A 22,253-nucleotide genomic window follows, 5' to 3' on the forward strand; every position below is an offset into this window, starting at 1 on the left:
CAAAGTAAAATCTGGGTCCAGGCCTTAAAACTTCTCGTATTTTTCATGTATTTTGAGAAGTTTTAAGGCCTGGACCCAGACTTTACTTTGCCCAGATTGGTACATCCTCCTCTCCATGCTCTCCTATCTACCCTACTCTACCGCTCCTGTCCCCTCCGAGATTGGCTAAGCAAGGTTAGGGTTCACACTGGCCTTCCCTCACTGAGCCGCTTTTAACCTCCTGCCAGTTTCATGAGTCTCAGACGGGAGTGAATGCTGCTGAAGGGGGTGGGGATTAAGGATAGCCTGCAGTCTTAAACCGGGGCAGGCCTGAGGGGCCCTCTTGTGTATATCTTATAGGTCCAATACCCCTATGACTTCAATGTAGACATCATAGCTCCCAGTAGCTGAGCGCTGCAGACCTCCCTCAACCAGATGGCCAAAGTTGATTCTCACTAAATGCTTAACGAGGGGGAGAACAAATTAAATCAGATGGCATGAGATCAAGCACAGTTTGAATAAAATGTAATCCATCTAAAGTGGTGTTAGGATGGTAAAGCCTTTTGGCCAACAAAACAATAGGGCAATGTAAAAAACATTGTCTTGCGGGGATTGTAAATCCTCCCCTCCTCTTAATCTAGCCAAAGCTCAAGCCAATTAGTACTAGGGCCTTACTTTTTGATTCCAATCTGTTGTTGCATCAACATAAATCACAAGGTGTGGGAAAGACTGAACTAAGACTGTAGCCAAACAATGCCTCGGGGCCCTTTTTCCTTGACTCATAAATCATAACATTACTGTGTCAGTTCCGTGTTGGAAATAAAGTCAATAGGCCTGTATTGTGATTTAGAGGGCTGGCGTATCGCCGTCGCTGAGACGCTGTGCCTTGTTGGTGAGCCTGTCGGTGGGTCAGGTGGGGGTCGCAAGTTGGGTCAGAACGGCCAAGATTGAGTCATGAAGCCCCCCAGACACAGTTAATACCATTAACATGTGCCATGGCATGAAAAGTTCAGGGTGCATGCATAACCATCTGAAAGCGGGGCCGCTCAGCGACCCACCAAATCGACTCCTTTGTTCTCTGGTCAATTATTCAATTACTCCTCCTGATCTGACATTTGACCCCAGTGTTTCCTATTGAATTTCTTTACCCAGCGAGATTAGAAGAAGCACAAGCAGGTTCATGGAACCAGTTTAGAGCAGCCATGCAAAGGGCCCAGCAGTTAACCCATTAAGAACTGAGGCCGATTCTACGAATGCCTTCTAAATCAGTAGTTCTCACACAAAAAGGTAAAAAAAAATAGCAGATGTGCTATGCATGTTCTCCCCGTGTCTCTCAGGGTATAGTTAATACCCTCACAAAAACATGTAGTAATCCTGGTGGCTATAACGCCTCCCCCATGACAGCCGGGGGCGCCTGATGGAGGAGAAGGAAACTGGTTGGAATAACGTGTTCCTTCCACGCGCTACGTCCAACCGGGGAAACCCCCCCCCCCCCCCCCCCTGTCAGGGGACAAGAAGGTCAGTTGGCTCTCATGCATTGAAGGAGGCATGAGCTCGGCCCTGGCCTCCCTAGGCTGGTGAGGGGGAGTGTAGCGCCCAGGATCACTTAGAAAATTGGCACCGGGTGAAAAATAAGAGTTACAAAATTGCGGGGAAAAAATAGCAGATGTGCAAGCTTGTGAGCTTGTACATCTGCTATTTCTGAACGGCCAGCGCTAAAATCTAAAATGACACGGGTGCTTTCCCGGATGCAATGGGTTAATCTACATGAAAAGCTATCGGAGAAGGTAGCCGTTATGTATCCTGTATCTGATTTACGGTTTACTGGAATAAACAGACATTAACACAATGTAAATTGTTTGACATTACAGCTGTATAATTACCAGACCCCTGTTACGCTATTTCCATTTCTCTCTGTGAAGACTCCCCCGCTGACTCTCAGTTCTTAGATCATAATATATTAACATTTCTCCCCTTCCAGATATTTAGCAGTTATTTCATTCTTTTCTTTTCTTCTTTTCTTTTCTTTTTCTTTTCCCTTTTTTCTTTTGTGGCTAGCTCCAGTAGTCTGTGTTTTAACTAATTAGACCAGAATGACCTAATGAGCTGGGTCACAGCCAGCATAAGGAAGACTAATCTACTGACACACTGGAGGTTGTTCTGCTGAGCGTTGTGGAGAAAGATCCTCCTGCTCTTTGCTGTTTTTCCTTTATCCTCGCTGTCGGGTGGAAACCTTGTATGTCCAAAAACGTTTTTTTTTTCATTCAGAAAATGGAAAAAAGAACCTGTGTTCCAATGTGGTTATCATTTGTTAATACTTTTCATTGGTTCAATATTTATCAAATATTATAATATCATATACTTGAAAAAGACCGAAGCGGTCGAAACGTCATATATGCTGTTTGTCGCAAATAAAAGCATTCAAAAAGTGTGTTGCGAGTTCCCGCTTTGTTTTCAATCCTCCTATAATTTGACAAACCTCTGTAGTGCTGCGTGGTGTGGTGGTGAGGCCAAAATTGGTTCTGCCCGTTTCTCCTCAGTGGCTGGAGCAATTGATCTGAATTTGCACACAGCCATTGACCATTACCATGTGCACCTACTGTAACAGCGAAGCCCGTTTTCCGATTACACGAAATCTCAGCTGTTTATTAGCGTTTTTGTGTTCGCTGGCTCCCGGGTTGCCAGATCATGTGCGCATATCCCCCCACGGGTATGGTCTAGTATCTATAAAACCCACAGACACGTTTAAACACTTTCTCTTTCAAACACATAGCAAAATAGCAGATCTACAAGATCACAACGCGTGGCGTTGTGAGCTTCTAGATCGGCTATTTCTGCTACTTTTGCGTGACACTATCGTACGACAAAGTAGAGCATTTATAAAGAAAGTATAAATATGGAGATACAAGGTTTCTCTCTCGACAGTGACATTATGCTAATGTAACAGTAGTGGCTCAGATCCTCTGCCTGATGACCACCAAAAGCCCCACAGCTATAAGGGGGAATTCTCCTTTAGCCTTTTGGTTCAGATGTTGGCTTTCCGATACCCGGGCCTTACACTTGTAAGGTGCTCCGGTGCTCATTATGGCCTCTTGGCCGTCTGTTTAGTTGGGAAAGGATCAGTGGTGGAAAGTAACTAAGTACATTTACTTAAGTACTGTACTTAAGTACAATTTTGAGGTATTTGTACTTTACTTGAGTATTTCCAATTTCCAATATTTTTACTTCTACTCCACTAACTCTCGGATCCAAATATTGTACGTTTACTCCACTACATTTATTTGAAAACTTACAGTAAGTTACTAGTTCCTGTACTTTGTAGATTTGTGTTATTATTACAAAACATACATTAACCACCTCAGCCCTATATACAGTACATTTAGGCCATTTGAAAATAGCCGATCTACCATCGCGACTCATTGTGAGCTTGTAGATCTGCTATTTTCAAAAGATTTGAAAACTTGAAATGGGACATTCTGCATAATGGAGTAATTTTACTTTTGTTACTTTTAAGTACATTTTGATACCAATACTTTTGTACTTTTACTCAAGTACATTTTTGAATTAGGGACTTTTAGTTGTAACGGAGTATTTCTACATTGCAGTATTACTTTAAGTAAAAACAATTAGTACTTTCTCCACCACTGGAAAGGATCCAGTGCACATTGCTTTGCTGCTTGCCCGGGTGGGGGGGGGGCGTAGACAGTCCTATTATTTAGCCCTACTTCAAACCTCTCCTCCAGCTCTGTTCACTGCTATAATAGATTATAAATATGCAGCCGCATCGCTAATCACTTTTGTGTTTTCAGAATGCATGCTTGGCGGAAAAGGGTAGATCTGTGTTTTTAAATTCTTGGCTCAGTTTCAGTTGTAAATGGATTCTCTTTTTTTTCTCCTCTTTTTGGAACATCTGTCGTGCATTAATATATCCACAGGCTGCTGCATTTATTTCTTTATTTCTGCTCTTGTGCTTGGAAAAGAAAAAAAAGAACACTCTCTGCCACACATACACCAACAGACATCAAAACTGGAAAACAAACCGAGTCCCTGGGGAACGGCTGATATAAGCCTTTGATATGATTTTTCCTTGTCTTTTTTTTTCCTTTTCTCTCTTTTTTTCCTATGTGTATTTCCTCAGTATTTTGAAATAGCGGCAGAATGTGTGCCCTGTGCTGATGCAAGTGGGCTGCTGTGCCTGCCTGTCTACACCTGGCTGAGCAGAAAGGCAGCAGAGCTACAAGTCACGGGGGATTTGTGTGTGTGTGTGTGTGTGTGTGTGTGTGTGTGTGTGTGTGTGTGTGTGTGTGTGTGTGTGTGTGTGTGTGTGTGTGTGTGTGTGTGTGTGTGTGTGTGTGTGTGTGTGTGTGTGTGTGTGTGTGTGTGTGTGTGTGTGTGTGTGTGTGTGTGTGTGTGTGTGTGTGTGTGTGTGTGTGTGTGGTTTTCTCATAACTGTCTGCAAAAGGTGGCTGCATTCATGGGGTGGAAAAAAGTACTCAAATGTTTTACTTAAGTAAAAGTATCAATACTGCAATGTAGAAGTGCTCTGTTACAAGTAAAAGTCCTGGATTCAAAATGTACTTGAGTGAAAGTACAAAAGTATTGGTATCAAAATGTACTTAAAGTACCAAAAGTAAAAGTACTAAAATGTTTGAAAATAGCAGATCTACAAGCTCACAACGCGTCGCGATGCGACGCATTGTGAGCCTGTAGATCTGCTTTTTTCAAATAGCCGAGGTATAAAATAGGGCTAAAGTGTATGTTTTATAATGTAATAATTTATATCTGCAAAGTAACTAGTAACTAAAGTTTTCAAATAATTGTAGGGGAGTAAAAGTACAATATTTGCCTCTGAGATGAAGTGGAGTAGAAGCAAAAGTATAGATTGGAAATACTCCAGTAAAGTAAAAGTACCTCAAAATTGTACTTTAATACAGTACTTAGTAATAAATGTACTTAGTTACTTTACACCACTGCTACTATGTCGTCTGTCTGTGTGTCTTTCAGGTCTCGCATCTCTCCCGCGTGCCATAGAGATGAAGTGAGGAGTGAAAAGAGAGCAAGCAGCACTTGTTAACTCTCATCATGAACTCCCAGATTGCCATCTGCCGCGGCGGGCCCACGAGGTCATCAAAGACGAGCCATGGATTAGTTGCCCTGCTGAGCATTGTCTGCTGTATTTGTGCCTTTCACCTCACTGCCGCCATTGACATCCCGTTGGAGGGTGAGTGTGCCAACTTCCTTCCTATAGAGCGTTGGGGGGGGGGGGGCGATGTGTCTTGTTTCAGTGCGTGTCTTGCATTACTTCCACAGCATTTACGCTCTACTTTGCCATTTAAAACAGTTCCGGTGTAAACAGTGTCGCGCACGAACGAAGAGCGCGTCTGGTGCGTGTGTGCGTGTGTGGGGTTCAATGTGACCTGCGTTCACACACACACACACACACACACACACACACACACACACACACACACACACACACACACACACACACACACACACACACACACGAGCATGCTCGTGTGCGCGCCTCATTCATGCATGAGCCTGTTTATCCTGGAACTGTGTTTATCCTGGAACTGTGTTAAGCAGTAAAGTTTCAGCAAAAATGCTTTGTCTTGGAGGTAACGAGGACACGGACTGGATACAAAAGACATGGATTTTACTGTGGAAGTAGCATTTTTTTACTTTCTAAGCAGATTTTTTCTGTAGCCTACTTTTTCCGTTGCTAATCTTGGACCCATTCACCGTGAAGGAATGCGACACAAACAAAAAAATCGCAATGAATCCAAGGCTTCATGGGTAGAGTAGATAGATAGAAAAGCAGTCATTTTGTGGGTGAAATGTTCCTTTAACCCATTAAAACCCAGAATGCATCTGTGTCATTTTAGATGTTTTTCAGAAAACTCTTTAGATTCTTTATACTTAGACTTAGAACAGTGATTTAGAACAGTGGTTCTCAAAAATAGAAGATCTACAAGCTCACAGCGCGTCAATTCATGCCGTGCTGCGAGCTTGTACCTCTACTTTTTTTTATTTTTATTTTTTATCTTGAAAGTGTTTGTTTGAAAGTGTCTCCTGGGGGTCCCTGGCACAAAACATTTTCAGATGGGGGTCCGCGGCCAAATACGTATCACTACTGATTTAAAAGGCATTTGCAGAATCGGCCTCAGGTCTTAATGGGTTAAAGCTGCAGCAATCTATAAGAATTAATCACAATAACTAACTTATTTTAACCTTTATTTTGACCAGGCGTTCTTATTTACGACTCTATCCCAAATCATGGACCGCACGTGCACCGACATTTCTACCGCTGAGCTGAGAAAGCCCATTTCGCTTTGAGTTTCATGCAGTAACCCTTGTCAACCAGTAGTGGTCCTACCCGACCACCAGATCTAAATATCTCAATATAAGCGCAGGGAGACCACCTCCAACCACTGCAGTTGTGTTAGTTATATTGTATTAACATACATAACATGCTTTGCATCCATATTCTTGTGATATGGATCTTCCTGGGTCTGAGATAAAGATTGAATTGAATTGAATTGAATTGAATTGAATTGAATTGAATAACATACATTATTGGTGAAAAAATCATACACGTTAAAATCGGCATTGTTCTAGAAACTAGCATAATGACAAGCACTTTATTTAATACTTTCTTCAACAAATAATTCAAATCCAACTTGAATGTGTAGTACTTCTATGAAACACAGGTTGATTATTTGAGAAGGAAATAAATCGTATATTGTATATACAAACGTTATTTGTATAGCACCTTCCATGACATCAAATGCAGCCCAAAGTGCTTTACATAAAAAAAATAACACATTATAACACAAGATTAAAAACAATAAGATCAAAAACATGATCAAGAACAAATTAAAAGGAGGCAAGATCAAAATTTAAACAATACAAGAAAATAGCAAGAACAAAACATCACTTCAGAAGGATTCCAGAACCACACCGACTACCTGTGACCTATTTAGGTTAATAAGGAACCACACAGACTCTACTTATTGACCACTAAAAGCAAGAGTAAAATCCATCTATGATGGATTTATTTACACCCGTTATCTTGTTTAGAATCTGCTTTCTTTCCACTGTTGTGCCACAGCTGAGTATATCCAACAGTTTCCTTGGTAACATGTATTCTAGCACTGAATTATTCAGAAACATCTCTTCAGGGTGTGAAAGGGAACAGTTCAAACTATTTTTTTATTTTCTTTTTCAAAGCATTTTTTCAAAGCAATGCATACTGTACTGACACTGGTTGATGTAGCCTCTTTAACCCATTAAGACCGGGAACGCATCTGTGTGTCATTTTTAGATTTCTTTGGCTATTCAAAAATAGCAGATATACAAGCTTGTAGATCTGCTATTTTTGAAAAATCGTGAACATTCGTGGCAAAATCTTGAATTATATATTTTTTAAAGCGGACATTTGTAAAATATTTAGTTCCAGGAACCCCCAGAAGCAAAGATTTGAGTTACAAATGTCCGGGAAAAAAAAGAAAAAACATTTCATGATTTAAACAAAATAGCAGATCTACAAGCTCATAGTGCGGCACTCGGTGCCGCGCTATGAGCTTGTATATCTGCTATTTTTGATTAGCCCAACAAAATCGAAAAATGACACACAGATGCATTCCCGGTCTTAAAGAGTTAATTCTTTGCTGTAACCACATGTGTTTAAGGGTCTTATACTCAGATACTGATGACAAAAAAAATGATTATTCTCACACTTACTAACTGTGTTTTTGTTTTGTTTATGTTCCCCTGCGGCCATGGATTTGCTAGTTTTAGGTCATGTAAACAGTAAGTTTGCTCTGCTGTGTCCTACAGTACAGTAGCTCCATTTTAGTGGCGTCATCAGCTCTCTCCTGGCTGGATGTCTTAAACACAGCTACAGCTGTAGTGTCGTGTGTTTGGATCTCCATCACACGTGTCATCTTTAATGACTCCATGAAACGGATATCTGAGATCCGTGACATTTGATTAACCCTTGGCGGTCATGTCGGTCATATTAGTGACACTGATAGTAGGCGTGACTGTCATTTCCATTATTAACTCATCTTTAATGTTTAACCAGAGCTGTCTACAGATCATATGAAGAGCCGTCGTGCCTCACCCCCATCATCAGACATCTAACCATTTGCACACGCCCACTTTTTGTAAAAGGGTAAAGAGTAAAAATCGTTAAATGTTATCTGTGTGTGTTGTCCAGTTATGCAGCTGCCCACCATCACGGCCCAGTCGCCCAGCTCTCTCGTTGCCTTCCCCTTTGACGAGAGCTTCCCCATGACGTGCGACGCCAAAGGGAACCCCGTGCCACAGTGAGTATCAAGCACTGTATCTCTCCAGCAGATGGAAGAAAAGGGGGGTTAGCCCTGGAGAGCTTGTTAGCAGATACTGACGCGACAATTTTGGCAGGAACTCTGTGTTTTGTTGTGTCTTGTGTACCCACTTTGCAAACTGAACATACTGTACTGCGTTATAGGCAGATCTTTGCCCGCGGTTGGATTTTTACCAGCTTGCAAAGCACGCTGGTCTAAGAGGAGACTGAGTCAGGTCAACACTTTCTAGACACTTTCTAGACACTTTTTCATCATTGGCTGCCCTTTAAGCCAATGGGGATACTTTCCCATACTCTGCACTCCCAAGCTGTGGTACTAGACACGCCTCTCGCCTCTATGGCAGTGTTGCCAGATTCTGCGAGAGAAATAAGCAACAGGTCTCTAAGCCAATGGGGAGCCACTAGCAGTGTTGCCAGATTCTTGCGAGACAAATCAGAGAAAACAGAAAGCAAGCTGGTATACATGACTGAGTCATGTCTTGTTTTATTATTATTTTGGCTCATACAACCTTACCCTCTTTTCTCTGTGCAGCTTTCGTTGGACAAAGAATGGAGAGGAATTTGACCCCTTCCTGGACCCTCGTCTGATGAAAGAGGAGGACTCTGGGACTTTTGTGATACCCAATAACGGGAACCTCACTGAGTACCAGGGAACCTATCGATGCTACGCCTCCAACAAGCTGGGGACCGCCATCTCGGAAGAGATTGAGTTCACTGTTCCCCGTGAGTAACATACATCTATGTTGTTTTCGGGGCAGTGCTCTGTTACTGTGCCTTTAAAAGTGATTCAGGGTCTTGGGATCCTGTTTAAGCCATTCAAACCGGGAACACATCTTTGTCACTTTAGATTTCTTTGGCTATACAAAAATATCAGACATACAAGCTCATAGCGCGGCACTCGGTGCCGCGCTATGAGCTTGTAGATCTGATATTTTTGGGGAAAAAATCAGGGAAATGTGTGCAAATCTTTGAATGTATACATTTTTAACTAAAATCTTTGCTTTTGGGGGTCCCTGGAACAACATATTGTGAGAAGGGGGGGGTCCGTGAATAAATACATATAATTTTAGGGGTCCTTGACATGATAAAAGTTTGAGAACCACTGATATTATAGCAACGTAAAGTAAAAAAAAATAATAAAAAAAGTTTGTAGAATCCCCAGAAGCAAAGATTTGAGTAAAAATGTTCGCTTTAAAAAACATATATATTCAAAGATTTGCACAATTTTTCAAAAACATAAAGCAGATCCACAAGCTCATAGCGTGGCACTCTGTGCGCTGCTCTATGAGCTTGTAGATCTGCTATTTCTGAATAGCCCAAAGTATTAAATAATGGTTATAGCAAAAAATCTAAAATGACACAGTAGTATGCGTCCCCGGATTGAAAGGGTTAATGGCTGTGCCTTTCCATCGTGAGCTTTCTGTTGTATTGGCCATGGCCAAAACGTCATTGAACCTCCCGAGCGTTCATAGCCTTGCTTCCTCTTCTGTGTACCTGCACAGAGCAACAGGGAAAAGCATTGAGCGTGATCTAGCCTCTCTATCATTTCCGGCTGGTACATTTTTCATTTTGTTGCAAAAGCACAGTACATAAATCCTCAAAGAAACCCACTCCAAGGGGAGCTGCGACTAATTCTGGCTGTGCTTCAACCACTCAGCGATGTTGACAAGCCCCACAACAGTAGTAATGACGTCTGTTTCTTTCCTACAAGCCAAGGCCTGGAGAAAAAAAAAGTGCCATGGAATTCAATTCATTGGATGGTACATGGGGAATGCCCAAAGCTTTTCTATCTCCTTTGCTCGATGCAACACTCAAACCGGACTGCCATCTTCTGGAAAAGATGAGAACTGCACAAAATACCTAACTCATTTTTCCACAATTTGTCTTCATGACAGAAGTGCCAAAGTTCCCTAAAGAAACGATCGACCCCATCGAGGTCGAGGAGGGTCAGCCGTTTGTTCTGGAGTGTAACCCACCCAAAGGAATTCCTCCACTTCAGATCTACTGGATGACCATCAGTGAGTGATTTTCTCCAATAATACTCAACCATTACAATGCATGGTATGTGGTTGAATCAGGGTTGGGGGGTCAGCCAGTCAGTTACCAAGTCAACATGGTAACTGAGACACATAATGGTAATAGGCACCTCATTCTTAAATAATGTCTTCATAGGCTTTCCATAAGAACCTTGCTAGTGTTATTGATATAGTAATGTATGCTATTTAGACAGCATGCAAGCTGTGATGTCTACTTGCTGTCTAGTTACTTTATAGCGCATACTTGTTTTCTTAGCACTCTAATTACTCAAGCACTTACCCTTCGCTGACTAAGGTTCATGGCGCTTTACTCTGACTTTGCACATGGCAAGTCCCTCTGGATTAGAGCATCTGCTAAATGCCTAGGTTGTAAATTGTAACCTTTTCACAGGAAGATTGTTTCTAGTGTTTGCACTCTGTCTGCATCAAAACACACCTACTGTTCTGGATTAACCCATTTAGACCGGGAACGCATATGTGTGTCATCTTTAGATTTCTTTGGGCTATTCAAAAATAGCAGATATACAAGCTCATGAGCTTGTAGATCTGCTATTTTAGAAAAATCGTGGCAAAATTTTGGATTATGTATTTTTTTAAAGTGAACATTTGTAAAATATTTTGTTCCAGGAACCCCCAGAAGCAAAGATTTGAGTTAAAAAAAATCAAATATTTGCCACAACTTGTCATGATTTTTCAAAACAAGCTCATAGCACAGCACTCAGTGCCGTGCTATGAGCTTGTATATCTGCTATTTTTGAATAGCCAAAGAAATCTAAAGTGACACAGATACGTTCCCGGTCTTAAAGAGTTAATGGAGGTGAAAATGAAATGACACCAGCCCTGGTTTGCATCATAACAGATTCATAACAGATCCTTCGTGATGGCTGATTCCTCCCTTTTCCCGCAACAATAAAACAAATATTTTGACAAGAAGTTGTCTCTCTGCGCCCCCAGATCTGCAGCACATAGAGCAAGATGAACGGGTGTCCATGGGCTTGAATGGAGACTTGTACTTCGCCCATGCGGTAGAGAAGGACAGCAGGAGAGACTACTGTTGTTTCGCCGCCTTCCCTAGAATACGCACCATCGTTCAGAAGACAGCCATGTCTGTCATCGTCAAGACAAGTAAGTGTCAAGCAAAACCTTCCAGGTTTCTGTCGTTAATGAAACTCCTGGATGTATGTGGTTGAGGCTTCGAACCGGCGTGACGCAAACTCTTGATTTGTTTTTGAGAGCATTGATCATATTCAGTGTTCCCATTGCACTCCATATTCAAGTGTCATTTTGTCTTAAAGTTTTGTATTTTCCTTTGATGTGAATCATGTGATCTCAATGTCACCTGTGTGTTTTTTGTGAATTGACAACATCACCTTCATATTTCATCATTCATATTTTATTTTCCTATCGCGTTCGCCTTCATTTCAGACAAATCAAACAGTGGCACGACTACTGACAAAGGTAAGCTCAAACACCAGCATGTCATGTTCCCATTTTTGTTCACAAGCCTGTGTTATGTATGTGCGTTTTCTATAGCATAATGAGAGCGTGTCCAATGGGGAATTAAGTGCAATCATTGTTTCCCATTAAAAAGCATAATGACATTTTGGTTGGAGTCATCTATCTGCCTCTTTACAAATGCTGTGTTTTCTCCAAGCTAATGCCATCAAGGAAAGGAAACCTAGTCTTTTGACGCCCTCTGCTGCCAAAACAGAGAAACAGCTGGTCAAAGGGGATGAGCTGCAGTTGGAGTGTATTGCAGAGGGATTGTGAGTACATCTTACATCTTACATGTTATACATTTTATAGGCCCAATCCGCAAGTCCAAAATAACGCCATTCTTCCACCACAGTGTTGCATTGTTTATGTTTATCTGAAATAGAATGTTGTTTTATTGTGTGTATCAATAGCGTAAGCTGTGTCCAGTAGAGAGTTACTGGACTGGTGAAGTAGTACAAAAGTGTCTGTCTGCTGTTTGATATTCTAAGTTATTGTAATATTTCAAATCACTACCAGGCTTGTTTTTTGATGATGGTAGCCAAAATGTTATTTTCTTCTCTCACTTTTGTTTATTGTTTATTTGTTGCTTAAGTTACTACTAAGTGGTAAAACGGGTAAACAATTTTACACTGCTGCTTTCACAGGTGTAGCAATTAAAAAGATGTCAAATGTACTGTAACTATGGCGATGGCATTTTCTCCAAAAATACACAGACAACATGCACAGTGCAACATGTAATAACTACCATTTTTTTTAACCATTTTGTTTATTATTATTTTTTGCCAGTCCAACTCCAACAATTGAGTGGGTGAAGATGGGTCACAACAAGCTCCCTGACAGAGCTAAAGTGGAGAACCACGGGAAAGTGCTGATTGTACCGGAAGTAGACGAGTACGACGGTGGAAAGTACATGTGCAAAGCCAAAAACGCCATTGGAGAGAGCATCGCTTACTTCATAGTCACAGTAGAAGGTACTACAGGCATTGTCAAGTTAGACTTTTGTGAGCGTATTTTTGAATGAATACTCTATATTGCTTCTATGCTGAATGCATGTACAGTTATGCATTGCATCTTGTATTTTAACTGAAGCACGCACTGTACGGGTATGATGACATTTTACACATTGTCCCTTCAGAGCCTCCAGAGTGGGAGTCTGAACCTCAGAGTCAGCTGAACATGATCGGCGCAGAAGTGCTCATCAAGTGCTCTGCCACTGGGACTCCTCAGCCCACGATAACATGGAGGGTGAACGGAGCACCTCTGGGTACGTTCAATTCACTTCAAAACCTTTACATTTGTTCCAGGTATAGGAATGCTTGTTCGTATCTCTTATCGCCTCTCTTTCTCAATGACAAAAAAAAATCATTTTTAGAGACTATGAAGAGAATTCGAGCATTTTTCCCAGACATCTCAAATGTATCTCTTGAGAAATAAACAATGTTATTTCTCTCTTAAAAGTGTCTCGCTACGATGACACAGAAAAGTGACTCTAAAGGGTAAATAAGAGTACAATTATGTTCTGTCCTCAGACATAATAGCAACAACAAAAAAGATTAAAAAAAGAAAGAAGGAAAGAAAGAATCAGAGATTAGCAACAGTTTGACCATTGGTTATAGGTCTTAACCCATTAAGACCTGGAACGCATCTGTGTCATTTTTTGATTTGAGCTAAAAAGCATTATTTTACACTTTGGCTATTCAAAAATAGCAGATCTACAAGCTCATAGCGCGGCACCGAGTGCCGCGCTATGAGCTTGTAGATCTGCTATTTTTGAAAAATCGTGAAAATATGTGCAAATCTTTGAATATATATATATTAAACAATTTGTAACTCAAATCGTTGCTTCTGGGGGTCCCTGGAACAACATATTTTGAGATGGGGGTCGGTGGCCAAATACATATCATTCTGGGCGTCCTTGACATGAAAAAGGTTATGCAGTAGGTCTTAAGGTGCTTGGAAGTGCTGTATGCAGTGCTGTATGAACCAGGGGGTCCCCAGCTAAACTAGTTAATATAGTGTCACAATCATTTTAACCACTTTAACCATATTTAATACTTTGGCTATTCAAAAATAGCAGATATCAGATATCTGCTATTTTTGAAAATTCCTGGCACAAAAATATTTTTTGAGACCGCAGCCCAAAAAAATACATCATTTTGGGGGTCCTTGACCTGAAAAGGTTTTGAGAACCACTGATATACACACCTACCGTACTTTTGTTTACTGAGTGAATCTTTGTGTTCTTTGCAGAGGCCTCAGTATTGACCAGAAGAAGAGGCGATACCATTGTTTTAGACAATGCCCAAGCCTCGGACAGTGCCGTCTATCAGTGCGAGGCCCACAACACTCATGGGACGCTTCTGGCTAATGCTAATATCATGATTATGAGTAAGTATGATATAACTTCTTAGTTGCGTCAGGATAGGGCTGTCACGATTATGACATTTCACTTGACGATTAATTGTCGCTCAAATAATTGCGATTTAACGACTTAATTGCGGTTCTATCGTTGAACATTATGAATAAAAATTACATTTCTGTTTGGCTTTTAGGTGTACAGGGCAGTTATGACAAATAACACATATTTAATTACTTTATACTTTAAAATAAACATTTATAGTGGAATGCGTCGCTTTTGTGCTTGTAGATCTGCTATTTCCACTATTTTCGATTAAAAAAAATACATATATGAACATTTTTAACATGGAAATATTATGACCATTATGCAAAAAAAAATGCGATTATCTCAAATAATTACGATTAGGCGATTATTTAATAATTGTGACAGGCCTATGTCAGGACTCAGGAGGACTATTTTAAAGTTCAGCATAATCGTGAGTCATCATCTTCTCCAGGAAGCCCATTATAATAAACACAGTCTTTGAAAATGCTGTTTAGATCCCAAGTAGTTGCTTAGTAATGTCAAGGAAGGGTGCATCTGTTTATGAGTAATTGACAGACACGGGTATTAGTCAGTGGGAGACTGTGGGATGTTGTGTCTGCTGCAGATAGAGTCGCTCGCTTAGATTGGCGAAACGTCCCCCGAAGCGCCGGGGTCTCTTTGAGAACGAGGGCTGTCTGCGAGCAACGCTCCTTAAACATGGGCTAGCCTAGTTTTCCCCACGGAGCCGCCAGCCAGTATGCTAACAAGTTCCCCCCAATTCCATACTGATTTGGGTGCCATAAGACAAACATGTGCTGCTTTACAAGTGCAGATAAAAAAACAGAAGAAAGAATGTGCTCTCTGTGGCTTTCCACCAACGTGGCGAGTTTGCTCGCGGTGACACAGGAGTTAATAAAGCTGGACATTCTGTGAATGCAAAGTCCCAGCTGCTCCCTTTGTAAACAATTAGGAGAGACAGACCATTTAAATGGGAAGCTTTGGCTTCAACTGATAAGGTGCATTCGCTAAGCTAACTCATTATGCCATTGTTTTTTCTTTGATTCCTTCCTCACATTTACACGTTTTTGACAACATGACAGCCTTGTCTTTTTTTCCATTATTTTACACAATGAAAGCCTGCAATTTACCTCGAGGAAAGGCAAACATACCGCTGGACGTCTTCTCCTTCCTCGTATCTCTTATTCGATTATTTCATTATTTTCCCACTCCAAATTAGCAATTATTTCAGAGTTTCTGTCTCGCTCACTGTTGAGTCTATTCTCCTGATAGTCACTGCGTGTTGGGATTAACGTTAATGGCCATAGCAGGATACCACCATGAATGGTTCAAGGCTCAAGGTTCTTTATTGTCACATGCACATACAGTACAATTACAGCAGGTATAGCAACATTGCAGCCAATATTTGTACTCTGAGCATACATCAACAGTGTCAAAAAGAGATCAAATAATAAAATTGATAAGATAACGAAAATGATTACACATCAGTATTAATTACTGCAGATATTTGACTATAGCGTCTGCTGATTTTCCTTACAGACCTGAAACCAATGATCTTGACCAAGGGAGATGAGGAGTATTCTGCTGTAGAGGGAAAGGGGGTGATCATGCACTGTAAGGTGTTCAGTTCTCCTCCGTCCACTATCAGCTGGTAAGTGGGTCCATCCATATGCATATAATAGCTGTTACCCCCTCCTCCCCTGCACCAGCAGAGAGCACTAGACCTCAGCTTGTTCTGTTGTGGCTATGATGTACTCTGTGTCCCTGTTCTGGGGGCAAACCTTCAGCGAAAAAAATATCTACAAGCTAGTGTTGATTTCGTCGACTAAAACTGTGACGAAAAATTTTCGTCGACTACCTTTTTTCACTGACGAAAACTAAATAAAAACGAAATAAAAACGAAATAAAAACGAAATAAAAACGAAATAAAAACGAAATAAAAACGAAATAAAAACTAAGCTACGACGACTAAAACTGAGACTAAATATAGTGACAATTTCGTCAACAAATAAAAACTAGACTAAAATGTTAGTGAAGGACGAGTGGAGAAGAGATCCAGTAGAACTAAAAAAAGTCATTTTATGTTTGGTTGCGCTCTGAAAATAGCAGATCTACAAGCTCACAATGCGTCGCAGTGCGACGCATTGTGAGCTTGTAGATCGGCTATTTTCAGTGTGCAACCAAGTGTAAAATCAGCCATTATGACGCCATCAAGGCACCGCCAAAAGACATTTTAGTCGACTAAATCAACTGTAGATTTAGTCGACTATAACCTTATGATATTTAGTCGACTAAAACTAGACAAAAACTAAAACATTTCAGATGACTAAAATATTACTAAAACTAAATGGAATTTGATTCAAAAGACTATGACTAAAACTAAATAAAAATGTGTTGTAAAAATCAACACTACTACAAGCTCACAAGCTTGTGCAGTAGATTGGCTATTTTCGGCAAAGAGATTTGGTGTAGGAGGGAAATAATAGTGGACCTAGTATAGAGCCCTGGGGGGGGACCCTGGTCAACTAAGTATAAATTAAGTTGTTAAATGGGGACAAACGGAAATGATCACAGAACAGCCTGCCTTTCTCTTCACCAACTTGTATTTCTATTCTGTTTGTATTGGATTACTGCGCTCGAACATCTGCAGTGTCTGCAGGACTAAATGAGTTTATGTGAATGTTCTACAGCAGTGGTTTTCAAAGTGGGGTCCAGGGTTCCCCAGCGAAAATAGTAAAAATTGCCTAAAAATCGGTTTAACCGCTTTTACCCGTACTTCCTATTTGAAAATTCAGCGAAAAACAAGCTCACATGTACAAAGTAAAATGTATGTTCAACACGCTGTGCCATACGACGCGTTGTGAGCTTGTTGATCTGCTATTTTTTTCCCCCCACTGTTCTACAGGGGCAAGGATGGCTCCGTAGTGGAAGGACCAAGGTTTATCGTCCACAACAACGGTTCATTGGAAGTCGACAGCGTGGCGAAAGAAGACATGGGAAAGTACATGTGCTACGCCGTAAACACAGAGGGAGAAGCCGCTATCGATGCCATGCTTTTCGTGAAAGGTTAGCAGTTCACCCTGATAATAATGTGTGTGTTTTTTGCGCAGGCCAAAGAGGCCTTAACAGGTAACTAATGTACATTCCTTATCTAAAGATCCCACTAGAATAGACGTTCCCCCGGAGGACCAGCAGATCTTAATAGGCACCACGGCCCAGCTCTCGTGCCTGGCCGAGTACGACGAGTCCTTCAGCGATGACTTTGAGATCCTGTGGGAAAAAGATGATATGGCAATAGCCCTCAACCACACCGAGAATTCGAGGTAAGGAGACGTCTCTCTCTCTCTCTCTCTTTTTTTTTTTTTCTTTTCTTGTGGCGCTGCGGTCTAAATCCTAGCCGGAAAGTTCGCTTACTTTTAGGTTTCCCGGGTCAATACTGTGTCTCTGCATCCCCCGGCCGTCAATATTAGGTACTTGGTGGAGAATGGCATTCTGCAGATCGTCAACGTAACCCACAGTGACCAGGGACTGTACACGTGTGTGGCTAGGACGCCGGTGGACCAAGACACTGCCTCGGCCTGGATCGTCGTTTTAGGTGAGCAAATGTATCAAACGAAAAAAATCTATAAGACATAACGCTCCTAGACCTGTGCAAAACAACCGTGACTTCCTCAGATTGTAACCGATATATCGTCGCATCGCTCCCACATTACATGGATAAGCAGACAGTGGTGGTACATTTACTCAAGTACTGCACTTAAGTACAATTTTGAGGTACTTTTACTTTACTGGCGTATTGCCAAATTTCAATACTTTTACTTCTGCTCCGCTACAGCTCAGAGGCAAATATTATACTTTCACTCCACTACAATTATTTGAAAACTTTAGTTACTAGTTACTTTGTAGATTTTGATTATTATTACAAAACTTACATTACCCACTTCAGCCCTACTGTATTTGCATTTCGGCCATTTGAAAATAGCAGATCTACAAGCTCACAATGCGTCGCGATGCGACGCATTGTGAGCTTGTAGATCTGCTATTTTCAAAAGATTTGTATACATTTGAAAACTTGTGAAATGGGACATTCTGCATAATGAGCACTTTCTACTTTTGGTACTTTAGGTACATTTTGATACCAATACTTTTGTACTTTTGCTCGACTCGATTTTGAATTCCGGACTTTTACTTATAACCGAGTATTTCTACATCGCCGTATCGATACTTTCACTTAAGTAGAAAACGTGAGTACTTTTTTTTTTCCACCACCGTATAAGCAGATGGCCTTGCTCTCTAGAGCTCTCTCTGTTCCACACCGTCTGACACTGAAGACTATCTTTGAAAGCTTTGTTTCGTTCGTGTGTCATCTCCGCTCCACAGTGTTATACCTTTTGCTTTATCAAACCCGTGTTGTCATGCTGTTTCTCAGATGTCCCCGATGCGCCAGAGGACCTGGTGTTGTCTGAACACAAGGGCAGGAGCGTGAAACTGAAATGGATCCCCGGGGATGATCACAACAGCTCAACTACTGGTAATATGGGACCTCCCTGCACACAGCAGCACTATGTGCTATTGTCTCTGGGATGTGGTAATAGGACCACCCTGCCCCCGGTGCTGCGCCACACTGTCCAAATCCTTAGTGTTCGTTTAACTCTGGGAGTCTGGAAATGTAACCAAAGAACCCAGTAAGAGTCCATTTGGTCGCATTTGTACTCTCTCAGAGGAGTAACACTATGGATTTTTACTGTGTATTGTCTCTGGATGTGTAGCAAGTTCACAAAGCGTTTTTGGATAGAATACTTTATTACAGGCAAAAGTTATGCTATCCTTTTATCCTTTTTAGCTTAACTTTTGACTGTAATAAAGTATTCAATTCAAAAAGAGCCCCAGGGGCTTGTTTCCATTGTGGTCTGTAGCAACTCATGATGTAATAACTGCTCAAATTGTAATAACGGTTCATAATGTCATATTTTTTAATACCTTTTAACAAAAGCTCATAATGTAACCAGCTCATAATGTAATAAAATCATGAGCGCATAACATAATAACAGATTTTTACATAATGTAACAATGTAATAATGTGTTAGATAATGAATCTTACTTAGCCGCCCATAATGTATTAACGGCTCATATCGTTGAGAAAAGTGTTACATCATCAGGCGGAGATTATATTTTCACCCCTGTCTGTCTGTCTGTCTGTCTGTCTGTCTGTCTGTCTGTCTGTCTGTCTGTGTACTGTGCCATTAGTACATTATGTGTTGTTACATGGTCCACTGTACTCAGTTCATCAGTAAGAGATACAATACATACATGAATACAGTAAAATACACGGGTGGGGGGGGCGGGGGACCGAGGATGCTACTACCAAGGCGTTCCTAGGGGTGTTCTACGAAGGCCATTTGTATTTGGGGGTCAGCCATTCTTTTAGGTTAGTTTTGAGTTTGTGTAGGGAGTCCAGATCTTTAATGGCTTTTTGGTAATCCACATTTTGGTGGCAGCATAGCAGAATGCATTTTTCCCCCATGTTTGAAGCGAAGTTTGGCTGCATATAATTCCAGATTGAAGCAGACTTAGTTAGGTTATGCATACTTTGCATAGTAATACTTTCCGAAATCTGTGTCTCCGATTGATTTGTCCGAGCATAAATAACGGTTTGTCTCTTTAGAGCAATGCTGCGTGCCCCAAAGCCGGGGCTGAGGAGTTTGCTGCACAGCTGGTGGTTAGCTAAGATAAGCGCCTCTTTGGCACTGAGTGACAGGGACCGACTGATTTTTTCCCCACCTGTCAACAGAGTTCATTATCGAGTACGAGGAGACCCAGTGGGAGCCGGGAAACTGGAAGGAGCTGCTCAGAGTGCCTGGGAACCACGGCTCGGCCGTGCTGAGGCTCCACGGCCACGTCGACTATCGCTTCCGCGCGTCTGCTGTCAACGCCGTGGGCAGGAGCCGTCCCAGCGAGCCCACAGAGAGATACAAAACGCCAGCGGCAGGTCTGTGACACCGACGCCCTCCCCCGTCTCTCATATTGTTTTTTTATGCCCCTAGCCTCTAGTGATGAGGTCCCGCTGTCGCCACGGCTACTGTCTGAACCCTGTGATCCTTGTGTACTTTGTGCTCACATCTAGTGGATAATTGATTCCCCCTGTCTCTCGTTTTGAAATTCTGGTCTCTGTTGAGTGCGTATCACCAGTCGTTTCTTACAACTAACAACTGTCATGCCGACAAAATCTATACTCTTCCTTCCACACAGCCCCTGACAAGAATCCTGAAAATATCAAAATCGAAGGTCGCATGCCCAATGAAATGGATATCAACTGGGAGGTAAGAAAAAGCATGGACCTTTAATATCCCTTTTCCATATACTGTAATGTGGGCTACCTCAGCATATTGAATTATTCACAATCTGCAGCGGTTTTTGGAAATCAAAGCATTTATCTTCCCTAAGAGGGAACAGACGCAAAGTTTTATGAATGCTTCATATGCAATTATCAATAGAAATTTATGAAATAGAAATATGGCCCCTTTGAAATTTCATTCTGTGGTTCACATATATTCAGAAAACCTATTTTCCGGGATCACTCTGTATGAGTTTTCAATGAAAGCCGCCATTCTGCTGCTTTGATTAGAAAGAGAAAGGGAAAGCTATGAAAAGGGGATTTTCTTCTTCTTTCTTTTTTTTTACACGTCGAACAATATATTCTGCTTTATTGTAAAAAGATGAATCTCTCCCTCACTTATTATCTGGCTGCCCTGCCAGGATAATATAGCCCTAGATCCAAGATGCATGAGCTGTCTCACTGTTAATGATTTGCTTTCTGTGGATAATGGTATTACATTCTATTTCTCATGGTCAATCCTCTGTGTGGGATGTTCTCTCCATCAGTATCCAAAAGTTTTTTTTTGCTGCACTGGAAGTCAGTTGTCCCATTGTTTTTTGTTGTGTTTAGTTTTTTGTACTAGGATCAAATACCACCAGTATAGTTTAATACTATCCTTAATTGTCAATAATAATAATCCTACTTGCACGCACGCACGCACACACACATATGATATACAAACATACATACATAGGCGCACGCACGCACGCACGCACGCACGCACGCACGCACGCACGCACGCACGCACGCACGCACGCACGCACGCACGCACGCACGCACGCACGCACGCACGCACACACACACACACACACACACACACACACACACACACACACACACACACACACACACACACACACACATTTGAAATATTTATTTATGTCCACATAAACAGAAGTACAAGAATTCCTTGTACTAAAGGACATAAACACTGCCAGTGCAGTCAGATAATGGGAAAACAGCCAGTTACAAAGTGCATATAAGGCAGAACATTGTTACATACAATAATGTTGGCATACTTCTTGTCGAACACAGCAGACCACAATCATGGGTAAAGGAGACAACGCCTCCTCCAAATTGAGCGGCTTCCTATAATAGCTGATATTGAGCAGTACCTTGCTAATGGTTTAGCCCTCCTTTTGGAGAGGCCGGCCATTTGAAGGCCCCTCACAACCAACTTGTGCACGTGCCCCCTAGGCTACCAAATATAAAAACCAAAAGTTTACATCTGTAGCCTAGCTGAGAGAGGTTCTGCTCTAGCTGGTGATATTTTAGCACTTTGGTTAGGAAGACTTCTTCTAAGCTGTAATAAAAAGTACAGCCGACCTCGAGAATGAACACCTCCCTATGGTTTTCATTAACAACAATGACATCAGGGGTGTTAGCTGAAATGTTAGAGAACACAGAATCATCGTTACACAGGCTAAACATGCTCGGCTTCACAGTAGAACGAATACAGCATGATGGAGGACCTGAAAATAGAAGAGATATCTTTTGATATCAAATCCACTATTCTGTCATGCCTACTTACTGTATGTAGAGTCCCCTGTATACATGGCACCCATTTAAGATGTGGGACATGGTTTCAGCTATTTGTTCATGACCATGGTG

General features: G+C 41.5%; 1 protein-coding gene across 2 annotated transcripts in view; it reads left to right on the top strand.

Moving 5' to 3' along the window:
* chl1b (cell adhesion molecule L1-like b) overlaps nucleotides 1-22,253 on the top strand; it is an 89,692-nt gene that overhangs the window by 42,823 nt on the left and 24,616 nt on the right. For both annotated transcript variants that reach the window (XM_080423904.1, XM_080423903.1), the window contains exons 2-18: nucleotides 4,984-5,200; nucleotides 8,204-8,312; nucleotides 8,865-9,055; nucleotides 10,228-10,350; nucleotides 11,323-11,493; nucleotides 11,794-11,826; nucleotides 12,023-12,134; nucleotides 12,652-12,836; nucleotides 13,001-13,129; nucleotides 14,116-14,253; nucleotides 15,806-15,917; nucleotides 17,172-17,332; nucleotides 17,424-17,589; nucleotides 17,737-17,861; nucleotides 18,696-18,797; nucleotides 20,058-20,255; nucleotides 20,516-20,586. In XM_080423904.1, the coding sequence (XP_080280030.1) occupies nucleotides 5,062-5,200; nucleotides 8,204-8,312; nucleotides 8,865-9,055; nucleotides 10,228-10,350; nucleotides 11,323-11,493; nucleotides 11,794-11,826; nucleotides 12,023-12,134; nucleotides 12,652-12,836; nucleotides 13,001-13,129; nucleotides 14,116-14,253; nucleotides 15,806-15,917; nucleotides 17,172-17,332; nucleotides 17,424-17,589; nucleotides 17,737-17,861; nucleotides 18,696-18,797; nucleotides 20,058-20,255; nucleotides 20,516-20,586 (2,265 nt within the window). In that variant the 5' untranslated portion in view covers nucleotides 4,984-5,061. The remainder of the gene's footprint in view (nucleotides 1-4,983; nucleotides 5,201-8,203; nucleotides 8,313-8,864; nucleotides 9,056-10,227; nucleotides 10,351-11,322; nucleotides 11,494-11,793; nucleotides 11,827-12,022; nucleotides 12,135-12,651; nucleotides 12,837-13,000; nucleotides 13,130-14,115; nucleotides 14,254-15,805; nucleotides 15,918-17,171; nucleotides 17,333-17,423; nucleotides 17,590-17,736; nucleotides 17,862-18,695; nucleotides 18,798-20,057; nucleotides 20,256-20,515; nucleotides 20,587-22,253) is intronic.

Source organism: Gymnoscopelus braueri (assembly GCF_963280865.1).
Source record: "Gymnoscopelus braueri genome assembly, chromosome: 3".
Classification (NCBI taxonomy): domain Eukaryota; kingdom Metazoa; phylum Chordata; class Actinopteri; order Myctophiformes; family Myctophidae; genus Gymnoscopelus; species Gymnoscopelus braueri.